Consider the following 21,418-nt stretch of genomic DNA (forward strand, 5'->3'; position numbering starts at 1 on the left):
CATTCCCTGGCCCAGCCCACCTTCTCTTCCTTCCCTTCCCCTCGGGCCAGCACCCCGCGGACCAGCTTCACCCCGCGCTCCCTCTCCTGGGCCGGCTCCAACCGCACGCGTTCGGCCGCACGCCACGCTCGGCCCGTCACCGCGTCACGTGCGTCCCCGCATCCCTGCCTCTCTCGCTGCGCTCCGGTTCCACCTGTCATCGTCCTCCCGCTCCCTTCCTTCTCTAGCACGCCAGCCGAGCCCGACCTCCCCGCCGGAGATCTTGCCCGCACTACTCCAGCTCCACGCCGGAGATCTTGCCCGCACCTACTCCTACTCCAGCGCGCCAGCCGACCCCCCCTGCACCTCATCCTACTCCAGCGCCACCCCAAACCCAAGCTCCACCACGCTGCCTTGCTCCGCCGCGCCACGCCCCTGCGCCACCGTGAACCCACCACCTGCAGCGGCCCTAGCCCCTACAAACCCTCGCGAGCTCCGCCATCGACCCAGGATCAACCCCGAGGCAGCCATCCTCGACTTCCACTACGCACGCACGGGAATTTCTCCCGGGTTTCCGCCACGGTAAGTCGACCTGCCGCCGTGATTGCTCGCCGCGGCCATCTCCGAGCCTTGCTGACCCTGCACGCGTTCGCAGGAACCCCACGAGGCCGCCAGTGTAGATCCGGAGACCGGAGGGGCACGCCACCGCCCGTACCGCAAGCTCCGTTCCTCGCCGCCGCCGGACTCGACGCCGTCGACCCTGAGCGCCGTCTCAACCTGATCTCGACCCTCAGTGAGGAATCCCTCGGCCTCCGCTGCCTTTTGCGCTAGCTATTAGGGCTGGTAGAGCACCCCAGGCACCCGAACACGGCACGCCGGCGCAGCGTCGCCGCCGCACCGTGAATTCACCGTGGCGGGCCTTCTGCAACCCGCACAACCCCGCATGAGTCACGTACAGGCTCGCCCGTGCTGCATAGAGCCCTTGCGCACGCTTTGCCCCTAAGCCAGGCCCAGAACCACGCGAACATGCGCGCCGGTGATGCACCCCTGTGCAGAGCCGCCGCCGCCTTTGCTAGCACCGCCACGGACCTCGCCGAGGCCCGCAAAGGCCCCAGGTGGATTACATGTGCCGCGTAGGTCACCCCAGACCCAAAATCAGGTCGATTTGACCCCCGGACAGCCAAGTTTGGCCAAGTCAGGCGAGCCCCCGCGCAGTGCCGCCGCGGAGCTTGGTCTCCGGCGACCTTCCGCCGCCACCCCACGCGTCGATCTGATTTGGGCCGTCAGATCTGAGGGAACGGCCCAGATTAGAACAGGCGTACCGGTTCGCTGGTACTTTTGCATAAGAGCCCCTAGATTTATTGGTTATCAACCCGCAGTCCATAATAGTGTAAAAGTAATTATAGTTTAGTCTGTTTTTATCGTTTTAACACCTGAGCTTTCTCAAATTAGTACCCGCCATCCAGTTAGGGCCATTTTGCGCATCAGCCCTCGGACCTTTCTAGTTTTTATGTTTAGGCCCTCGGTTTTTGCAGAAAACCCCCAGAAACTTAGTTTTTCTCGTAGTTAAGCCCCTAAAACTTGATTTAGGCCTAGATTTTGCGTTTTAGCTATGTTTTAGGCGTTCTTTATATCCACGCGATCGTTGTAATGCGTAGAATAGTTCTAGCCTAGTTTTTGTGTGCTGTTTTCATGTATTGTTGTACTGTTTCTTAGTTTTACTATTGTTTGCTTGTATGTTTATGTTATTGCCTTGTTTTTGGCCATGTGTTCGTGAGTAGACGTTGAGCTACTGGAGGAGCCTCAGTACCAGTACCCGGAGTAGCCACCACCTTCTAAGCACTTTGAGCAGCAGGAGCAGTTTGAGGAAGACAAGTATAACATGAACACCACCTATCACCTTTAAATACATTTTCATACTGCATTTTAATATTGTACGCCTATAAGGACTTTCCTAGCCACTTTATATCATTTATATATATCCTTGGGTTGCATTTTGGTTAGTTGTGCTAGGTGCCACGATATAACCACTTGGTTCTTTTTAATTAATTTGATTAATGGTATATGCAACTTAATTCTGGGAGTGGCCCGTTTGAGGGGCTCACGTCTCGTTATAAAATGGTTTTGTTAGAAACATGGTTTAGGGGGGCCAGCACGGTGCTTACTGCTCGGTTGGCCACTCTTCATAAGGACCGGTTCATAGGGCGACAACCTGGGATAACAGCGCTACCACAAGACTGGAATGGGACGGTCTTGGCTTACTAATTAGGTCATTTTGGTTCGGGAGTAACTTACCGACATGGCACGAGGGGGGTCGAGCTTCAACGGTCCCTATGCTGCGAGGCTGGTCTGTGTCTTGTACCCCTCGAGGTGGGCACCATCGTTGCATTGCCTGAATCTTTAGCGGTTACACCTTACCAACGTGATCCTTTGTAACGGCCTCGTAGTGAGTTTGCTAGTCATCTCACCTAAGGAAATGTGATGAACAACTAGCGCAGCTCACGACTTGTGGGTAAGATGTGCAACCTCTGCAGAGTGTAAAACTGGAATACTAGCCGTGCTCACGGTCATGAGCGGCCAGATCCCCCTTTTTATTAGTGGGGTTATCTTCCTTGGTTAGGAGGGTTTCCCCGGGTGGCTTGGTTTGGATTGGTATGGATCTCAGTAGTATCATGATTAATTTTGATTAATTACTATGTAACTGGGTTTATGGTAATTCATCAACTTGTAGTAAATAGCTTTAATAAAATTTTGCCAAGACATAAAAGCTAATGCAATTGAGTCAGCCAACCTTAGAGACTCATAGTTGTGTTATACTTGTTGAGTACAAGTTGTGTACTCACTCTTGCCTACTCCACTCTTTTTCCTCTTGGGGATACTCTACTGCTGCTCAGTTCCTGCCGACGCGAGAGAGTTCACCCAGAGCTACCAGGATTACGAGGACTTCTAGGCGTTCATCTCCCAGTCGACGTCCCTGTGGTGCCCAGCTTTCGAGAGGCTTCGTTTATGTTTACGCTTCCGCATACTCTGTATCAGACATTTTGTCATTAATGTAATAAATAACATTCGTATTCGCTTTATTATATCTTTATACGTGATATGTGCTGTGATATATTGTTCATTCTGTTTGTAATACGTGTGACTTGATCCTGGCACGTATATGATTGCTCAGTTTATGTCCTTTTATAAACTGGGTGTTATAGCCTGTAAGAGACTGGCCGAAGAACGGACCCTCAACGGATCTGATACCGAGATCATCCCAAGCTGCGTTAAGTATCGGCTCAACATGTTCGATGGAGCTGGCTCCTTCTGATCCGTTGAACTGGTGAACTCAGGAGCCGATACTTGGGTGGCAACGGGATCAAGTCGTAGTCACTTGGATACGGCTTGGAATAGCCGATCGCTTTTCTCTTGGGCAGGATGCCAAACTGGTTCTCAGTATTGCACTGACATGCTCCACACTAAGAACTCCTGGGGCCGACTGGCTCAGCCACCTCGGCCCGGTAGCGTACTTTGCTAGCCACGCTGTTTCTCCGGCGTCTGCTCCAGAACCTCCTGGGCTACCAACTGCACCGAGCATGTTGATGACGCGTCATGGATGTATGCGCACGTGTAGCCGTACGGGATCTCCTTGGGTGGCTCGGTCAGGAACTGGCCTTCTCCCGGATCACCGCCGATCTTGTGAACAACATAGATCGGCAAATTCTGTTGTCCTGCTGCCACGAGCGAGTAGGACACTGGCGGCCTAGATTGCAGTGCAGCTTCCCCCTTGTGGCTCCCCAGGACCTGGTCCCGACGGGGAGTACTGGTTTTTTGATCACCTCCTAAACAATGCGATGTGCCACGCGCTCAAGTTTTGTTCACCAGGCTTTCTGAGTGCCGATGAAGCATATGAGCCACCATATAGTCATCTCCTGGCGTAGGGCCCTGGTGGCGCTCCTCTAAAGGCAACGGACAAATCAACGCTGTCGAGAGCGCCCTCTGGTGAGAACCCCTTACACCTGATGTCATGGTTGCGGGTCCTCTCAAAAGTGACGATGAGATCGGCTTCGAACTGAGCTTTGACCTCATCGTATTTTTGCTTGTGCTCTGTAGTAGCTCTTCATATGTGACAGGTTGGTGACCATGCGGAATCGGTGCTTGGTCCTGAGCTCCTGTCATCTCTGCGGCGGGCATTGTTGTTGATGAATGACCCACCTGACGTGCCAGAAAGTGTTGTCGGTCGAAACCCACCGGCGAGCAGCGACAGGCAACACGAAGAGCCGGGAGGTCGCCGGGGCGCTGGCAGGCAATGCTGTAACACCCTAATTAAAATTTCAGTATTTATTAATAAATTAATTGGCTTTAGTTAAATTTTCTAAGGTTTATGTGTTTAGTTGGCATTTAATCTAATTTTTATTCCTTAATTAATTAAAATTTATCATAAGTTTAAATTTTTGTTGCATTCATGCTGGTGCATAATTTTATTTGAGTGTGGTTTGAATTCAAATTCAAATTTGAATTCAAACTTTGTTTGGATTAGAAATAGAAAAGGAGAATAGAAGAAAAACCCAAAACAAAAACTCAAAACCCAACCCGCAGCCCACCTCTCTCCCTCGTCCGGCCCAAACCCACACCTCCCCGGCCTGCCCAGCCGCGGCCCCAGCGCGGCCACGCAGCAGCCCCGCTCGGCCTGGCCCACCCGTCAGCCTGCGCCGCGCCCCACCGATCGCCCACTCCCTCTCCTGGCTCCCTGCGCGCCCGACCCCACCAGTTAGCGCCCGCTGCCGCGCCTCGCCTTTCCCCTCACTGCAGCCCGGGCCCGCCTGTCGGACCCGTCCCCTTCCTCCGCCCGCAAACGCCGCGCCTGCTCTGTTTTGTTTCCGTCCCGGACGCCGCTGCGCCGTGGACCGCCGGCCCCGTAGGACCCACTGTGCAGTCTCCCGTGCGCGTCCCCCTTCTAGAAGCTCCGCCCGAGCCTGAATCCCGCAGAACCGCGCCGTGATCCGATTTCTCCGCGCGCACGGATCCGGGCGCAATCCCCGCGGTGTCCACGACGGGCACGCGTATCCAAGATCTCCGGACCCTTCTTAAGTGGCCGTGACCCCTCTCCGGGTGCCCCACCCTCATCCAGCAACCCTCGCCAAGCCCTAGAACGTCGCATCCACCCTTGCACCACGCCTTTTTCCTGATTTTCGCCGGAGACCCATCGCCGGTGAGTGGAATTCTCGCCGCGATTCAGCCCCGCGCTGGCCTCTTGACCTCACTGACAGCTTCTCTGGGACCACAGCCGACCAGCGCACCTGCTCGAGGGAATTGGAGGCCGGAGCTTGCGTCTCATCGACCCCTCCCCGAACCCAGCGCCGACCCGCCGCCGTTTCACGCCGTCAACCTCCCCTGCGCCACGCTCCCCTACTGCTCCGAGCCTCGGTGAGCACGACCCTTGCTTCCCTGTTTCTTTTGTACGGGCGATTAGAACCTGTAGCGCACCCTAGGTGCCCCGGCTGCTGCTTGCCGGCGCTTCACCACCGCCGCCGAACCGCCCATGTCGGCGGGAGTCCCCTTCCCAGCCCTGCCGCGCTTCTTTAAGTTCCCCAGTGGTTTACGCATGAGGCGTACTACCTCCCAGGCCAAACCGCATGCCAAATCTAGCCCCAGAACGTCGGATCCGACGAACTCCGGCGAGCCCTATGCTGCGCCGCCGCGGAACAGGGCACGCCGGCGCGTTTCCGCCGCCGCCCCACACCCAATCGCCTAAGAGCCGTCCGATCCGAAACCTAGGGCCCAGATTAGATCGCATCCCCGCTAGATCCGAATCGTCGGATCGAGATCCAACGGTCTGGGATCAAAGGTACCGGTTCGGCCGGTACTTTTGCTAAAGAGTCCCTGGACTCTCTGCAAATCAACCCGCAGTCCACTCCTTTTGAAAAATAATTACGGTTTGGCCCTGTTTTATTCATTTAAGCCCCTGAGTTTTCCCAAATTAGCACCCGCAGTCCAGGCCTTGTGTTTTTGCACGTCAGCCCTTAGATTTAATGTTTATTTACGTTTTAGTCCTCGGTTTTAGCAGAAAACCCCCTGGAACTCTGTTTTTCTTACAAATAAGCCCCTATAACTTGTTTTAGGCCTAGTTTATGCGTTTTAGCTCCGTTTTTAGCGTTCTTTATATCCACGCGATCGTTGTAACGCGTAGAATAGTTCTAGAGTAGTTTTGTGCGCTGTTTTCATGTATTGATGTACTGTTTCTTAGCTTTTTGTTAGTGTTTGCTTGTATGCTTATTTTGTGCTTTGTTTTGGCCATGTGTTCGTGAGTAGACGTTGATCCAGTTGAGGAGCCCCAGTACCAGTTTCCGGAGCAGCCGTCTTCGGAGCAGTTTGAGCAGCAGCCAGAGCAGTACGAGGAAGGCAAGTATAACATGAACAACCTATCACTTTTAAATACATTTTCATACTGCATTTTAATACTGTATGCCTTTAAGGATTTCCTAGCCACTTTATATCCTTTATATATACCTTTGGGTTGCATTTTGGTTAGTTGTGCTAGGTTGCTGCGCTATAACACACTCTGGTCCTTTTTAATTAATTTGATTAATGGTTTACTTGAACTTAATTCTGAGAGTGGCACTCTGTGTGGATTGAGTGGCTCACGTCTCGTTAAAATTGGCTTTTGTTAGAAACATGGTTTAGGGGGCCAGCACGGTGCTTAGTGCTTGGTTGGCCACTCTCCATAAGGACCGGTTCATAGAGCGACAACCTAGGACAACAGCGCTACCACAAGGCTAGAATGGGATAGACTTGGCGTAATAATTAGATCTTTTTGGTTTGGAGTAACTTACCAGCGGGGCAAGAGTAGTAAGCTTCAATGGTCCCTGCTCCTCCGGCTTGGTCTGTGCTTGGATTGCGCTCCTATGCTTGTACCCCCGGAGGTGGGCCCCATCGTCGCCGACCTAACTCTCGCGGTTACGCCTTACCAACGAGATTCTTTTTAAAGGCCTCGTAGTGAGTCGCTGGCCATCTCACCTAAGGAAGTGTGATGAACAACTGGCGTAGCTCACGACTTGTGGGTAAAGATGTGCAACCTCTGCAGAGTGTAAAACTGGTATACTAGCCGTGCTCACGGTTATGAGCGGCCCAGATCCTCCTTTTGATTAGTGAAGTTATCTCCTTCCGACGAGGGAGGTGCTTCTCGGGGTTACCTTGGTGGCTTGGTCTTGGTTTGGTTTCTCAGTAGTATCATAATTAATTCTGATTAATTACTATGTGACTGGGTCAAAGGTAATTCATCAACTCGTAGTAAATAGCTTTAATAAAATTTTGCCAACACTTAAAAGCTAATGCAGTTGAGTCAGCCAGCCTAGAGCCTCATAGTTTGTGTTATACTTGTTGAGTACAAGTTGTGTACTCACCCTTGCCTCTTCTCTACTTTTTCCTCTTGGCTACGCCACTGCTGCTCAGTTCCTGCCGACACGAGGGAGTTCGTCCAGCGCTACCAGGACTACGAGGACTTCTAGGTGCTTCGTCTCCCAGTCGACGTCCCTGTGGCGCCCTGCTTCAGCCTCGGAGAGCTTTTATCGTATTTTTGTACTTCGCTTCCGCTGTATCAGACATTTTTGTCATTATTGTAATAAATAACATTCGTATTCGCTTTATTATATCTTTTTACGTGATATGTGCTATGATATACTGTTCATTCTATTGTATATACGTGTGACTTGATCCTGGCACGTATATGATTGCTCGGTTTATGTTCTTTTATAAACCGGGTGTTACAGAGTGGTATCAGAGCCAGGTTCGACTGTAGGACGAAGCCTAGATAGAACTGGTCGAGTTTTAGGACTTCTTCTCTCCAATCCTTGACTGCTGAAACTATTTTACTATTATACCCCTTGACTTCTATGACTTTTTACCCGTCTTGCCTTGATTTCTCTCTCTGAAGAATAGATTTCGTAGATTTTGGCCTGAATCAGTCATCTGACCACCATGAGTTAGCTAGGTGACCCTTTTATAATAATACGATAGCACGATCTGCGACGCGTTGTGTTAGTCGAGTGTTTTGCTAAACTCGGCTAAGTCGTGAAAATTGTCTGCTTGTTATTATGCTACATGTTTGATTTGGATTTTTGACTGATTGCATAGCTTAGTAGTTTAAATTTGATTAAATCACTTAGATGTTAAAGTTAACTAATTAATAAAATGAGTTAGATCGTTGGGGGGTAAAACAGTCAACTCTATCCTGCCTACTTTATCATGGCTGAGTCTTTTTCCGCAAAGAGTTATCATATCCATCTGAGTTTATTCCTGCAATATCCTTACTCGTGAAATCTTTTGTTCAAATCAGATGGTGAACACCAGGAGCACCGGTTCCGGTTCTGGTCAGCAGCAGGGTCAGAACAACCAGGGTACTGGGATCCCGATGCCTCCGCCCTTGACTCCGGAGCAGTACTTCCAGCTCCAGATGCAGATGATGGCTACCCTGAACAACACGGTTCAGGCTCTTCAGCACGCTCACACTCAGCCTCCGCCTCCTCCACCGCCGCAGCCACGCGACAGGCGTGCTGAGTTCCTGAGGGGTCACCCGCCGACGTTTTCTCACACGTCCGACCCTCTTCAGGCCGACGACTGGCTCCGTGCAGTGGAGCGTCAGCTGGACATCGCCCAGTGCGATGACCGTGAGCGCGTCTTGTACGCAGCAGGACAGCTGCGAGGGGCAGCTTTGGACTGGTGGGAGTCCCACCCAGTTCACGACCGCGAGGCTCTCACTTGGCTCCAGTTCAGGGAGCGTTTCCGTAGCCACAACGTCCCCGCGGGCGTTATGAAGATGAAGTAGAAGGAGTTCCTTGCACTGAAGCAGGTAATCTTAAACATAATCATTCAGCGGTTTCTTTTGAGCTTATGCCCCTTGTTCTATCCTTATGAATCTTGAGTTAATTTTCCGATATCTATCTGTCCTTGTGAATTCAGGGGACTATGTCGGTCACGGAGTATCGTGATCGCTTTCTTCAGCTGGCACGCTACGCCCCTGCCGAGGTTGCGGATGACCGCAAGAAGCAGGAGCACTTCATGGAGGGTCTTGAGGACTACCTCCAGTACGCGCTGCTCAACCTCCGCTTCGACGACTTCAACCATCTGGTTGACAGTGCGCTCAACACTGAGCGCAAGCACCTGGAGATGGAGGACAAGAAGAGGAAGGTTGTCCCCGTTGCTTCCGGCAGCAACACTCGTCCTCGACTCCAGCAGCCCCAGCAGTACCAGCCTCAGTACCGGCCTCCTCAGCAGTACCAGCAGAGGCCACCGCAGCAGTACCCGCCTCGACAGCAGCAGGCAGGTCAGGGTCAGAGGTTACCAGCACCTCCGGCTCGTACTGCTTCGCCAGCTCCACCGGCACCGCAGGCTCCACGTCCGGCAGCTCCTACCGGACAGCAGGCTCAGGGACCTCCTCGCACCTGCTTTCACTGCGGCCAGCCGGGGCACTACGCCAACGCTTGCCCCCGGAAGGCGCAGGCGGGACAGCAGGGGCACCCAGCTCAGCCCAGGGCGCCAGCACAGGGCAGGGTGAACCACGTGACGGCCGAGTCAGCGGCCGAGGCTCCCAACGTGGTTATTGGTACGTTCATGGTTAATTCATATCCAGCTACAGTGCTTTTTGATACTGGTGCTACGCATTCCTTCATTACTCAGTCTTTTGTCGAGCATCATGGTATTCATACTAGCACATTAAAGAGGTGCCTGTTAGTATCTTCACCGGGAGGACAGTTGAGGTCTCACACTTACTGCCCGAGAGTCAGTGTTTATTTGAGGGGAGTAGAGTTCTGTACTGATCTGATGGTGCTAGACACCAAGGGCATTGATGTCATTCTGGGAATGGAGACTCTGGCCAAATGGGGAGTTCGGATAGATTGTGCTCAGAGGACAGTCTTGCTATCAGCTTCCAGTGGCCAAGAGGTTGTTATCAGTGCAGTAGAGCCTTCTGGATTTCTTCACCATATGGAGGCTAGACCCACGGACGGTATTCGCGTGGTGTCTGAATTCCCGGATGTCTTTCCGGATGATCTGCCAGGTATGCCGCCTGAACGCGCCATTGAGTTTTGTATTGATCTCTTGCCTAGCACAGCTCCTATTGGAAAGCGGCCCTACCGTATGGCACCTATAGAGCATGAAGAGGTCAAGAAAACTATTGATGAGTTGCTAGCCAATGGCTATATCCGTCGCAGCTTCTCTCCTTGGGCTTTTCCGTTGTTGCTGGTAGATAAGAAGGATGGCTCGAAGAGGATGTGTGTGGATTATCGTGAGCTGAATGCAGTCACTATCAAGAACAAGCATCCACTGCCCCGTATTGAGGATCTCTTCGATTTGCTTCGAGGTGCTCGTATATTCTCGAAGATTGATCTTCGTTCGGGATATTTTCAGCTGAGGATCCGTCCTGGGGATATTCCGAAGACGGCATTCACCTGCAAGTACGGGCTATATGAGTATACAGTCATGTCCTTCGGCTTGACTAATGCCCCAGCTTACTTCATGCATCTGATGAACATGGTCTTCATGGATTATCTGGATGTCTTCGTGGTGACCTTTATTGATGATATTCTGATCTTCTCCAAGACAGAAGAAGAGCATGAGGAGCATCTGAGACTCGTATTGCAGAGATTGAGAGAGCATCAGCTGTATGCCAAGTTCAGCAAGTGCGAGTTCTGGATTGACGAGGTTCCATTCCTTGGTCATGTTATATCTCAGGGAGGCATTGCTGTTGATCCGAGCAAGGTGAAGGATGTGCTCGAGTGGGAGACACCGCAGACAGTGAAGGAAGTCAGATCTTTCTTGGGCTTAGCTGGATATTATCGGAGGTTCATTGAGAATTTCTCCAAGATCGCGAAGCCTTTGACTTCTTTGCTGGAGAAGAATGTGGCTTTTGTATGGACTGATGAGCGTCAGATGGCCTTTGATGAGCTGAAGAAGAGGTTGACTACGGCGCCAGTCCTGACTCTGCCAGACCAGACGAAGAGGTTCACGGTGTATTGTGATGCTTCGAAGGATGGTCTTGGGTGTGTTCTGATGCAGGAGGGCAGAGTGATAGCTTATGCTTCACGGCAGTTACGTCGGCATGAGCTGAATTATCCTACTCATGATCTTGAGTTAGCCGCAGTTGTGCATGCTCTGAAGATTTGGAGGCATTACTTGTATGGGCAGCGTTGTGATATCTACACCGATCACAAGAGCCTCAAGTATATTTTCACGCAGAATGAGCTGAATATGCGGCAGAGAAGATGGCTAGAGTTGGTCAAGGATTATGATCTGGAGATTCACTATCATCCGGGCAAGGCCAATGTTGTAGCAGATGCTCTGAGCAGAAGAAGTTATGTCAACATGGCCGTGGCTTTCCAGATGCCTCCAGAGTTATGCGAGGAGTTCGAGCAGTTGAGTCTGGGTTTCTTGCATCATACCTCCAGTGCAGCGTTTGAGGCAGTACCGACTCTAGAGTCAGAGATTAGGCAGCATCAGAAAGATGATGAGAAGCTGCAGGAGATTCGTGAGTTGCTCAAGAAGGGCAAGGCTCCTCATTTCAGAGAGGATGATCAGGGTACCTTGTGGTACAAGAACCGGATCTGTGTGCCAGATGTGCATGATCTTCGAAAGTTGATTCTAAGTGAGGCCCATGATACAGCATACTCTATTCATCCGGGCAGCACGAAGATGTACTATGATCTGAAGGAACGTTTCTGGTGGTATGGGATGAAGCGTTCAGTGGTAGAGTACGTGGCTATTTGTGACACCTGTCAGCGTGTCAAGGCTGAGCATCAGAGGCCAGCAGGTCTTTTACAGCCTCTGAAGATTCCAGAGTGGAAATGGGAGGAAATCACTATGGACTTCATTGTTGGATTGCCTCGTACTCAGAAAGGGTACAACTCCATTTGGGTAGTAGTGGATCGTCTGACGAAGGTTGCTCACTTCATTCCAGTGAACACTACTTACTCCGGTGCTAGACTTGCAGAGTTGTACATCTCTCGGATTGTCTGCTTGCATGGTGTGCCCAAGAAGATCATATCTGACAGAGGGTCTCAGTTCACTTCTCGGTTCTGGGAGCAGCTCCATGATTCTCTGGATACGAAGCTGCGTTTCAGTACGGCTTATCACCCTCAGACAGATGGGCAGACACAGAGAACCAACCAAGTGTTGGAGGATATGCTGAGAGCTTGTGCTATTCAGTATGGTACTAGTTGGGATAAGTGCCTGTCATTTGCTGAGTTCTCATATAACAACAGCTATCAGGCCAGTCTAAAGAAGTCCCCATTTGAGGCATTGTATGGCAGAAAGTGCAGGACTCCTCTCTATTGGGATCAGATTGGTGAAAAGCAGCTCTTTGGCCCTGAGATCATAGATGATGCAGAGCAGATGGTTCAGGCTGTGCGAGAGAATCTGAGGATTGCACAGAGCAGACAGAAGAGCTATGCTGATGGCAAACGGAGAGACCTGACTTTCAGTGTCGGTGATTATGTGTACCTGAAGGTGTCTCCGATGAGAGGAATCCGTAGATTCAATGTCAAAGGGAAGTTAGCACCTCGGTATGTGGGGCCATTCAAGGTGCTAGAGCGGAAAGGCGAAGTTGCTTATCGCCTGGAGTTACCTCTCAACCTCTCAGGAGTTCATGATGTCTTCCATATATCTCAACTGAAGAGGTGTCTGCGAGTACCCGAGGAGCAGGCACCCCTGGATGGAGTCGATGTCCAGGAAGATCTGACTTATACTGAGCATCCGGTGAAAATCCTGGAGACATCAGAGAGGGTTACTCGGAACAAGCGCATCAAGATGTGCAGAGTTCAGTGGAGTCATCACAGTGAAGCTGAGGCTACTTGGGAGCGAGAAGATGAGTTGAAAAAGACATATCCAGATCTCTTTGCTAGCCAGCCCAGCTAAATCTCGGGACGAGATTTCTTTAAGGGGGTAGGGTCTGTAACACCCTAATTAAAATTTCAGTATTTATTAATAAATTAATTGGCTTTAGTTAAATTTTCTAAGGTTTATTGTGTTTAGTTGGCATTTAATCTAATTTTTGTTCCTTAATTAATTAAAATTTATCATAAGTTTAAATTTTTGTTGCATTCATGCTGGTGCATAATTTTATTTGAGTGTGGTTTGAATTCAAATTCAAATTTGAATTCAAACTTTGTTTGGATTAGAAATAGAAAAGGAGAAATAGAAAGAAAACCCAAAACAAAAACTCAAAACCCAACCCGCAGCCCACCTCTCTCCCTCGTCCGGCCCAAACCCACACCTCCCCGGCCTGCCCAGCCGCGGCCCAGCGCGGCCACGCAGCAGCCCGCTCGGCCTGGCCCACCCGTCAGCCTGCGCCGCGCCCCCCGATCGCCCGCTCCCTCTCCTGGCTCCCTGCGCGCCCGACCCCACCAGTTAGCGCCCGCTGCCGCGCCTCGCCTTTCCCCTCACTGCAGCCCGGGCCCGCCTGTCGGACCCGTCCCCTTCCTCCGCCCGCAAACGCCGCGCCTGCTCTGTTTTGTTTCCGTCCCGGACGCCGCTGCGCCGTGGACCGCCGGCCCCGTAGGACCCACTGTGCAGTCTCCCGTGTGCGTCCCCCTTCTAGAAGCTCCGCCCGAGCCTGAATCCCGCAGAACCGCGCCGTGATCCGATTTCTCCGCGCGCACGGATCCGGGCGCAATCCCCGCGGTGTCCACGATGGGCACGCGTATCCAAGATCTCCGGACCCTTCTTAAGTGGCCGTGACCCTCTCCGGTGCCCCACCCTCATCCAGCAACCCTCGCCAAGCCATAGAACATCGCATCCACCCTTGCACCGCGCCTTTTTCCTGATTTTCGCCGGAGACCCATCGCCGGTGAGTGGAATTCTCGCCGCGATTCAGCCCCGCCGCTGGCCTCTTGACCTCACTGACAGCTTCTCTGGGACCACAGCCGACCAGCGCACCTGCTCGAGGGAATTGGAGGCCGGAGCTGCGTCTCATCGACCCCTCCCCGAACCCAGCGCCGACCCGCCGCCGTTTCACGCCGTCAACCTCCCCTGCGCCACGCTCCCTACTGCTCCGAGCCTCGGTGAGCACGCCCTTGCTTCCCTGTTTCTTTTGTACGGGCGATTAGAACCTGTAGCGCACCCTAGGTGCCCCGGCCGCGCTTGCCGGCGCTTCACCACCGCCGCTGAACCGCCCATGTCGGCGGGAGTCCCCTTCCCAGCCCTGCCGCGCTTCTTTAAGTTCCCCAGTGGTTTACGCATGAGGCGTACTACCTCCCAGGCCAAACCGCATGCCAAATCTAGCCCCAGAACGTCGGATCCGACGAACTCCGGCGAGCCCTATGCTGCGCCGCCGCGGAACAGGGCACGCCGGCGCGTTCCGCCGCCGCCCCACACCCAATCGCCTAAGAGCCGTCCGATCCGAAACCTAGGGCCCAGATTAGATCGCATCCCCGCTAGATCCGAATCGTCGGATCGAGATCCAACGGTCTGGGATCAAAGGTACCGGTTCGGCCGGTACTTTTGCTAAAGAGTCCCTGGACTCTCTGCAAATCAACCCGCAGTCCACTCCTTTTGAAAAATAATTACGGTTTGGCCCTGTTTTATTCATTTAAGCCCCTGAGTTTTCCCAAATTAGCACCCGCAGTCCAGGCCTTGTGTTTTTGCACGTCAGCCCTTAGATTTAATGTTTATTTACGTTTTAGTCCTCGGTTTTAGCAGAAAACCCCCTGGAACTCTGTTTTTCTTACAAATAAGCCCCTAGAACTTGTTTTAGGCCTAGTTTATGCGTTTTAGCTCCGTTTTTAGCGTTCTTTATATCCACGCGATCGTTGTAACGCGTAGAATAGTTCTAGAGTAGTTTTGTGCGCTGTTTTCATGTATTGATGTACTGTTTCTTAGCTTTTTGTTAGTGTTTGCTTGTATGCTTATTTTGTGCTTTGTTTTGGCCATGTGTTCGTGAGTAGACGTTGATCCAGTTGAGGAGCCCCAGTACCAGTTTCCGGAGCAGCCGTCTTCGGAGCAGTTTGAGCAGCAGCCAGAGCAGTACGAGGAAGGCAAGTATAACATGAACAACCTATCACTTTTAAATACATTTTCATACTGCATTTTAATACTGTATGCCTTTAAGGATTTCCTAGCCACTTTATATCCTTTATATATACCTTTGGGATGCATTTTGGTTAGTTGTGCTAGGTTGCTGCGCTATAACACACTCTGGTCCTTTTTAATTAATTTGATTAATGGTTTACTTGAACTTAATTCTGAGAGTGGCACTCTGTGTGGATTGAGTGGCTCACGTCTCGTTAAAATTGGCTTTTGTTAGAAACATGGTTTAGGGGGCCAGCACGGTGCTTAGTGCTTGGTTGGCCACTCTCCATAAGGACCGGTTCATAGAGCGACAACCTGGGACAACAGCGCTACCACAAGGCTAGAATGGGATAGACTTGGCGTAATAATTAGATCTTTTTGGTTTGGAGTAACTTACCTGCGGGGCAAGAGTAGTAAGCTTCAATGGTCCCTGCTCCTCCGGCTTGGTCTGTGCTTGGATTGCGCTCCTGTGCTTGTACCCCCGGAGGTGGGCCCCATCGTCGCCGACCTAACTCTCGCGGTTACGCCTTACCAACGAGATTCTTTTTAAAGGCCTCGTAGTGAGTCGCTGGCCATCTCACCTAAGGAAGTGTGATGAACAACTGGCGTAGCTCACAACTTGTGGGTAAAGATGTGCAACCTCTGCAGAGTGTAAAACTGGTATACTAGCCGTGCTCACGGTTATGAGCGGCCCAGATCCTCCTTTTGATTAGTGAAGTTATCTCCTTCCGACGAGGGAGGTGCTTCTCGGGGTTACCTTGGTGGCTTGGTCTTGGTTTGGTTTCTCAGTAGTATCATAATTAATTCTGATTAATTACTATGTGACTGGGTCAAAGGTAATTCATCAACTCGTAGTAAATAGCTTTAATAAAATTTTGCCAACACTTAAAAGCTAATGCAGTTGAGTCAGCCAGCCTAGAGCCTCATAGTTTGTGTTATACTTGTTGAGTACAAGTTGTGTACTCACCCTTGCCTCTTCTCTACTTTTTCCTCTTGGCTACGCCACTGCTGCTCAGTTCCTGCCGACACGAGGGAGTTCGTCCAGCGCTACCAGGACTACGAGGACTTCTAGGTGCTTCGTCTCCCAGTCGACGTCCCTGTGGCGCCCTGCTTCAGCCTCGGAGAGCTTTTATCGTATTTTTGTACTTCGCTTCCGCTGTATCAGACATTTTTGTCATTATTGTAATAAATAACATTCGTATTCGCTTTATTATATCTTTTTACGTGATATGTGCTATGATATACTGTTCATTCTGTTGTATATACGTGTGACTTGATCCTGGCACGTATATGATTGCTCGGTTTATGTTCTTTTATAAACCGGGTGTTACAAATGCTCCCTCATCGATGGCCCGCAATTCCGTCACATGCCCGGAGATTCCGGAGAATGTCGGGCGTGCCACCTGACCTATACCCGATCAGGAAGGTGCGAACGTGCTTGCAACGATTTGCCTGCATACACAAACACGTGGAAACGTAAGTTCGAGCCGTGGTCGGCTCCCTGGGACGACTCTTGCATCGGCTTTAAAGAGCCGATCGAGTCCTAGTGTCAGATTGGATCTGCATTTATCCGGATATTGATAAATAAAGCAAATGAGTGTAAAGCTGCTTCAATTAAATCTAATTAATCTAATCCACGACAGTAAAAGCTTCACTGCTAGATCGGAACATCCAACATGTGATTGGGCCTGATAAACATAATAAATAACTAAACCTTAACCAGAAACAGAGGCCTAAGAACTAGCAAGAGCCGATTCCCGGATCAATTCCTTGTTAAGACTAAGGCAAAGCATCTAATACATCACCGGATCATCTAATCCGTTTGCAAGGCCTAACCTAGCAGATATCACGCCAACTCTTATGTACAAGAGCAAACCGTAACAGATTAGATCTATTAGATGGAAAAGAAGCAGGGTGTTGTCTCCGTGCAACTAACTCTACGCAACAAGAATTAGCTTGAAATTGAAACGTGACTGTACAGAGACAACATGATATTCGTAGATGGTAAGCAACAAAAGCACAATAGATCTACTAAAAGCCATGCTACGAACATCAGGATAACTAGCATTACTCGCCATAAAAAACGCTTCAGTACGAGTAACACCAAGGTAAAAGCAAGAACAATGCTGCCCTGATCGCAAGAAGCGATCAGGGCAGCATGGCGCTTACTTGGATGAAACCCTAAGATTAGGGGTGGTGGTGCGCCGAGAGTTGTTGTTTGCGAGACGTGATGACGTTCTACTTTCATGAATAACATAGGGTACATATTTATAGTCCAGAGACTTGGGAAACAATCTAATTCTATCTTGTCCCGATCGGACTCTATCTCTAATCTTGAACTAAATCTAAAGATACACGGCTCATGTGGCCCAAATGCTCACGCAGGAGCCGATTTACAAGCCTTCTTAATCTTCTGCTTTAAGCCCAACTTGCTTTCGGCCCATAAATTAACCCCTGTTAATTTATGGTGATAACAGTCATTGCTTACACTTGCACATGATCAAAGTGTTTGGATTGCATTGCTACTTAGAGACGCATTGTTTGAATCTGCAAAATAAATGGAAAAGATGAGCACATACCTCTATTATCATACAACACAGAGGCTTTGCCTTGAGAGAATCATACACCATGAGTGCCTGAGTGAATTGAGCATTCATGAGTTTGCCTTATTTTCAAAAGTCTAAAAAGCCCCCTCCAAAGCTCCAAGAATGAAGACTTGCATTGATTCTTGGTGATCTATTCTGGGGATCAATAGATGAAAGTGACCATGTTAGCCACCAGGAATCTAAGGTATGCAATGAAAGCTAAGAAATAATTCTTATGCATAGTTTGAGTTCATGAAACCAGTCTTCGCTCTTTTATCGACCTTATTGATCGGGGCGAGCAAAGTCTGGCTGTGGGGGTGTGTTGGCGGTCGATATCGATGATTTTTGCCGCAAACGCTCCGCCTGATTTCATGAAACCAAGGTCATAACCATGCCATAACCATTATATCTAATGAGTTCCACAAATTTTGGTGTTTATTTGATCTCAGGAACAACATATCCAAATTTGACCCAAAACGGACACTATTTGGACCGGAAGGCCTGAGTCCGGCCGATCGGCATACCTACTGTGGAATCTTGGCATGAGACTTTACCAATGTCATCTAGAGGGAGAATTCAAGCCATTCCAATGGGTAGTTTCCCAAAATGCACAAGATGGAACCGGAAGGCTTGAACCCATAAGCAAAGTGAAAGAATCCTGGGCCATGATCATAGCACAAGATGTCTACCCATCCAGGAATGATCTACGGCCATGGAGGATCGTGTCGGTTGTTGATGGTCCTTAAGTCAGAAATAAAGCCGTCAACTCCTGTAGCTTTTCTGATAAATCAAACACCAAACGTAGTTGTAGGACTTAATTCTAATCAATTCTTGGTTTGCAGGCACCCATACTCGGAATAAGGAGAAGACAAGCATAAGACGCAATAGAAACACACAAAAGACTTCACCCTACGTCACACTCACAAGATGGGCCCATTTGATAGAGAAAACCGACGTACAGAGCCCCGGCACCGACGTACACAAGATGGGGGCCCACCTGGCAGTGTCCAGAATGAAAGGCGGTGCGAGAGGCGGCACCTGGGGGTCGGCCGAACCCTTTCTAGCGCCAACCGGCCTCATCTTTGGTGGGAAACTTGATCCTATCCACTAAAAGGCGGTGCACTATGTTTCCATATTTATTGAGGACGGGAACCGACCTATTAGGACTATAAAAGGGGCCTCCCTCACCCCTCTCAAAACACACCATTCAAGAGTAGGAGTAATGGGGACGTGGGTTCCCGATCTTCCGTCAGGTTCTGGATAACTCTCGTTGTAGGCGGAGCGAGACACACCGATCCGGCTTCAGATCCTAAAACCCGAATCCAGCAATCTTAGCACCACAACTCCTCTGGTTATCAACCGTGTCACAACCCGGTTGACCTCGCCAAGAAGGCTAGTCCCTGCAAGCGCAACGAAGAACACAAGCAAGAACTCGAAAGAAACGCAGCTCAAATAGAGTGACTCTGCAGATGAATGATTAATCTCACAAGTTGGGGTTTCACAAACCGACGAACGGCGACAACTGTTCTTGACAGAATGAATCTAAGCAAAACCCAAGTCTCACGATGGCGGCGGCGGCTATTAATAAGGGTTTAGGTCACGCAAGACCTCCTGGACGCGCCCTTATTGGGCTCCAACACGATACACGGGCCATCGGCCCAAAAACAGTGACGCAACACCGGGACAGATTCTGGACGCCAACTTCCACAGACGATTCCCGACGACTCCGAATGAATTTGAGCCTGAAACCAGAGCCATTGGAAGCGTCTTGAAATTATCTTTCCATCCATATCAAGTGCGCCCAAATCCGACTCCGTATGCAACCTGGGCGTCCGTTTTAGTGCGGCCTGTTCCTGGAGTCCGAAACTGAAACGAAGTCGAATCGGTTTGGGCCTCCATCTTGATCCGGACGTCCTTGCTGGTCCTCCACGCCTCCAAGGCCTTCTCCACACCCTTGCTGGTCCTCTCCTTTGTTCCTAAGTACAATTAAGTCATTAGGTAGCAATCTATTCTCAGATTCACAATAAACATTACTTAGGAACGAACTCACCTGTAAGTTCAATTGTCGAGCACGTGCGCGAGCAATAGGACCTTGTATATCATCTTGAGGAGTGTCGTTTGTATCCGTAGGAGTGATGTCCTCATCAAGGAGTAGTGCCACATTGTAAAGGTGACGTGCTAGTTCGCTAGTGCTAGAATAAAGGAGGAGAGTGAGGAGTAGTTCAGGGAAGCGCCGGGCTTGTCGGTGTTCTTCTCCAAGCTGTACCTCTATGGATATCAGCTTCTTTCATAGTAAAGTAAGTTGGTATTTGTTGACAGTCGTTAAGTGCGAAATATGGCCGCCAACCATACTCATAAAAGAAGGAAAACCATACCTCTTACTTACATATTTGTATCACTAACCTAGCTCCACAATTATTTTCGATGATTTATGATTTCAGGAGCACAAATCCCGAAATAAGAAGAAAACACAAAGAATACACAAAGCTTGCTACCAACGATAAAATTTTGGAAAGTATAAATGCTAAAGTTGAAAGTCTTTCTTCTGCAATTAAAAATCAACTAAGTTTCCACAAAAATGATTTTAACACAACTTGCGCAAATGGCTGCTGCTGTTCCCTTTTCAAAAAACATAAATGCGGTGACCACGAGGGGTGGTAAGTCCACTCATGATCCACCGCATCCAAACCACGCAGAGAAAGCAGCAAGGCCACAAGCAGAGGAGGAAGAACCTACAAAACATTATGACTCTGAAGAACCCAAGGAAGAAAATCCACGGAAAACTTTCGATACAAGCTTCCAAGCATTTGCCTCCCGGAAACAAAAGATCACCGTGGACGAGCAGTTCGCTCGTTTTGTTGAGATGATCCAGAAGATACATGTCAACGTCCCATTGCTGGACGTAATGCATGTACCAACTTACGCCCGCTACATCAAGGACATCATCAACAACAAGCGACCACTGCCCACAATGGAGGTTGTTAAGCTTACGGAAGAATGTAGCGCTGCTATACTCAACCAACCTCCCAAGAAGAAAGAGGACCCGAGATGCCCAACAATCAATTGTTCGATTGGCACTCAACACTTTGGCAATGCCTTGTGTGACTTTGGGGCTAGCGTCAGCGTAATGCCCAAGGTCATCTTCGACAAGCTCAACTTCACGCATCTGACGTCAACACTGATGCACCTCCAACTAGCAGACTCTTCAGTCCGCTATCCAGAGGGAATCGCTGAAGACGTTCCAGTCAGAGTACGAGACTACTTCATCCCAGTTGACTTCGTAGTGCTCGACATGGAAATCTCAAAAGAAACACCGCTCATCCTTGGGCGGCCATTCATGAGCACTGCTGGAGCACACATCGATGTGGGGGCTGGAGAAATCTGCTTCAACATCAATGGGAAAGAAAAAAAAAATCCCATTCCAAACCAAGAAGGAACAATGCTCAATGATCAATATCAAATCCGGGCCAAGCACACAAGAAAGAGCCAAAGTGACATCCCCAAATCAAGATCCTACGACCACACGATCCACAAAGACAATCAAGAAGATGTGGCGTAAGGTCGCAAGTTCGACCTCGTCCAATTCTCCAGGACAAGCTGAACAGTGGTAACTAAAACAGGAGAAAGGTCCCGCTCGTCGGACTCAAAACGACGAGCCCTTGCCGAAGGTAAATCGGTACGTATCTCATATTTTCCACCATTTTTGCTTTTCTCGACTTTTTCAATTTTTCCCACTGCATATTTGAATTTTCAAAACACTCATGCATGCTAGAAACTTTTATAGCACTTTTTCTATCTTTCACAAAAATCCAAAA

At 50.0% G+C, this 21,418-nt stretch overlaps 1 protein-coding gene across 1 annotated transcript; it reads left to right on the top strand.

Moving 5' to 3' along the window:
* Window positions 1-20,205: 20,205 nt before the first annotated feature.
* On the top strand, window positions 20,206-21,162 carry LOC120662540. The gene has a single exon (XM_039941669.1). It carries the CDS (start codon window positions 20,206-20,208, stop codon window positions 21,160-21,162), a length of 957 nt encoding a protein of 318 aa, XP_039797603.1.
* Window positions 21,163-21,418: the final 256 nt, after the last annotated feature.

This window comes from Panicum virgatum, chromosome 2N (genome assembly GCF_016808335.1).
Source record: "Panicum virgatum strain AP13 chromosome 2N, P.virgatum_v5, whole genome shotgun sequence".
Taxonomy (NCBI): domain Eukaryota; kingdom Viridiplantae; phylum Streptophyta; class Magnoliopsida; order Poales; family Poaceae; genus Panicum; species Panicum virgatum.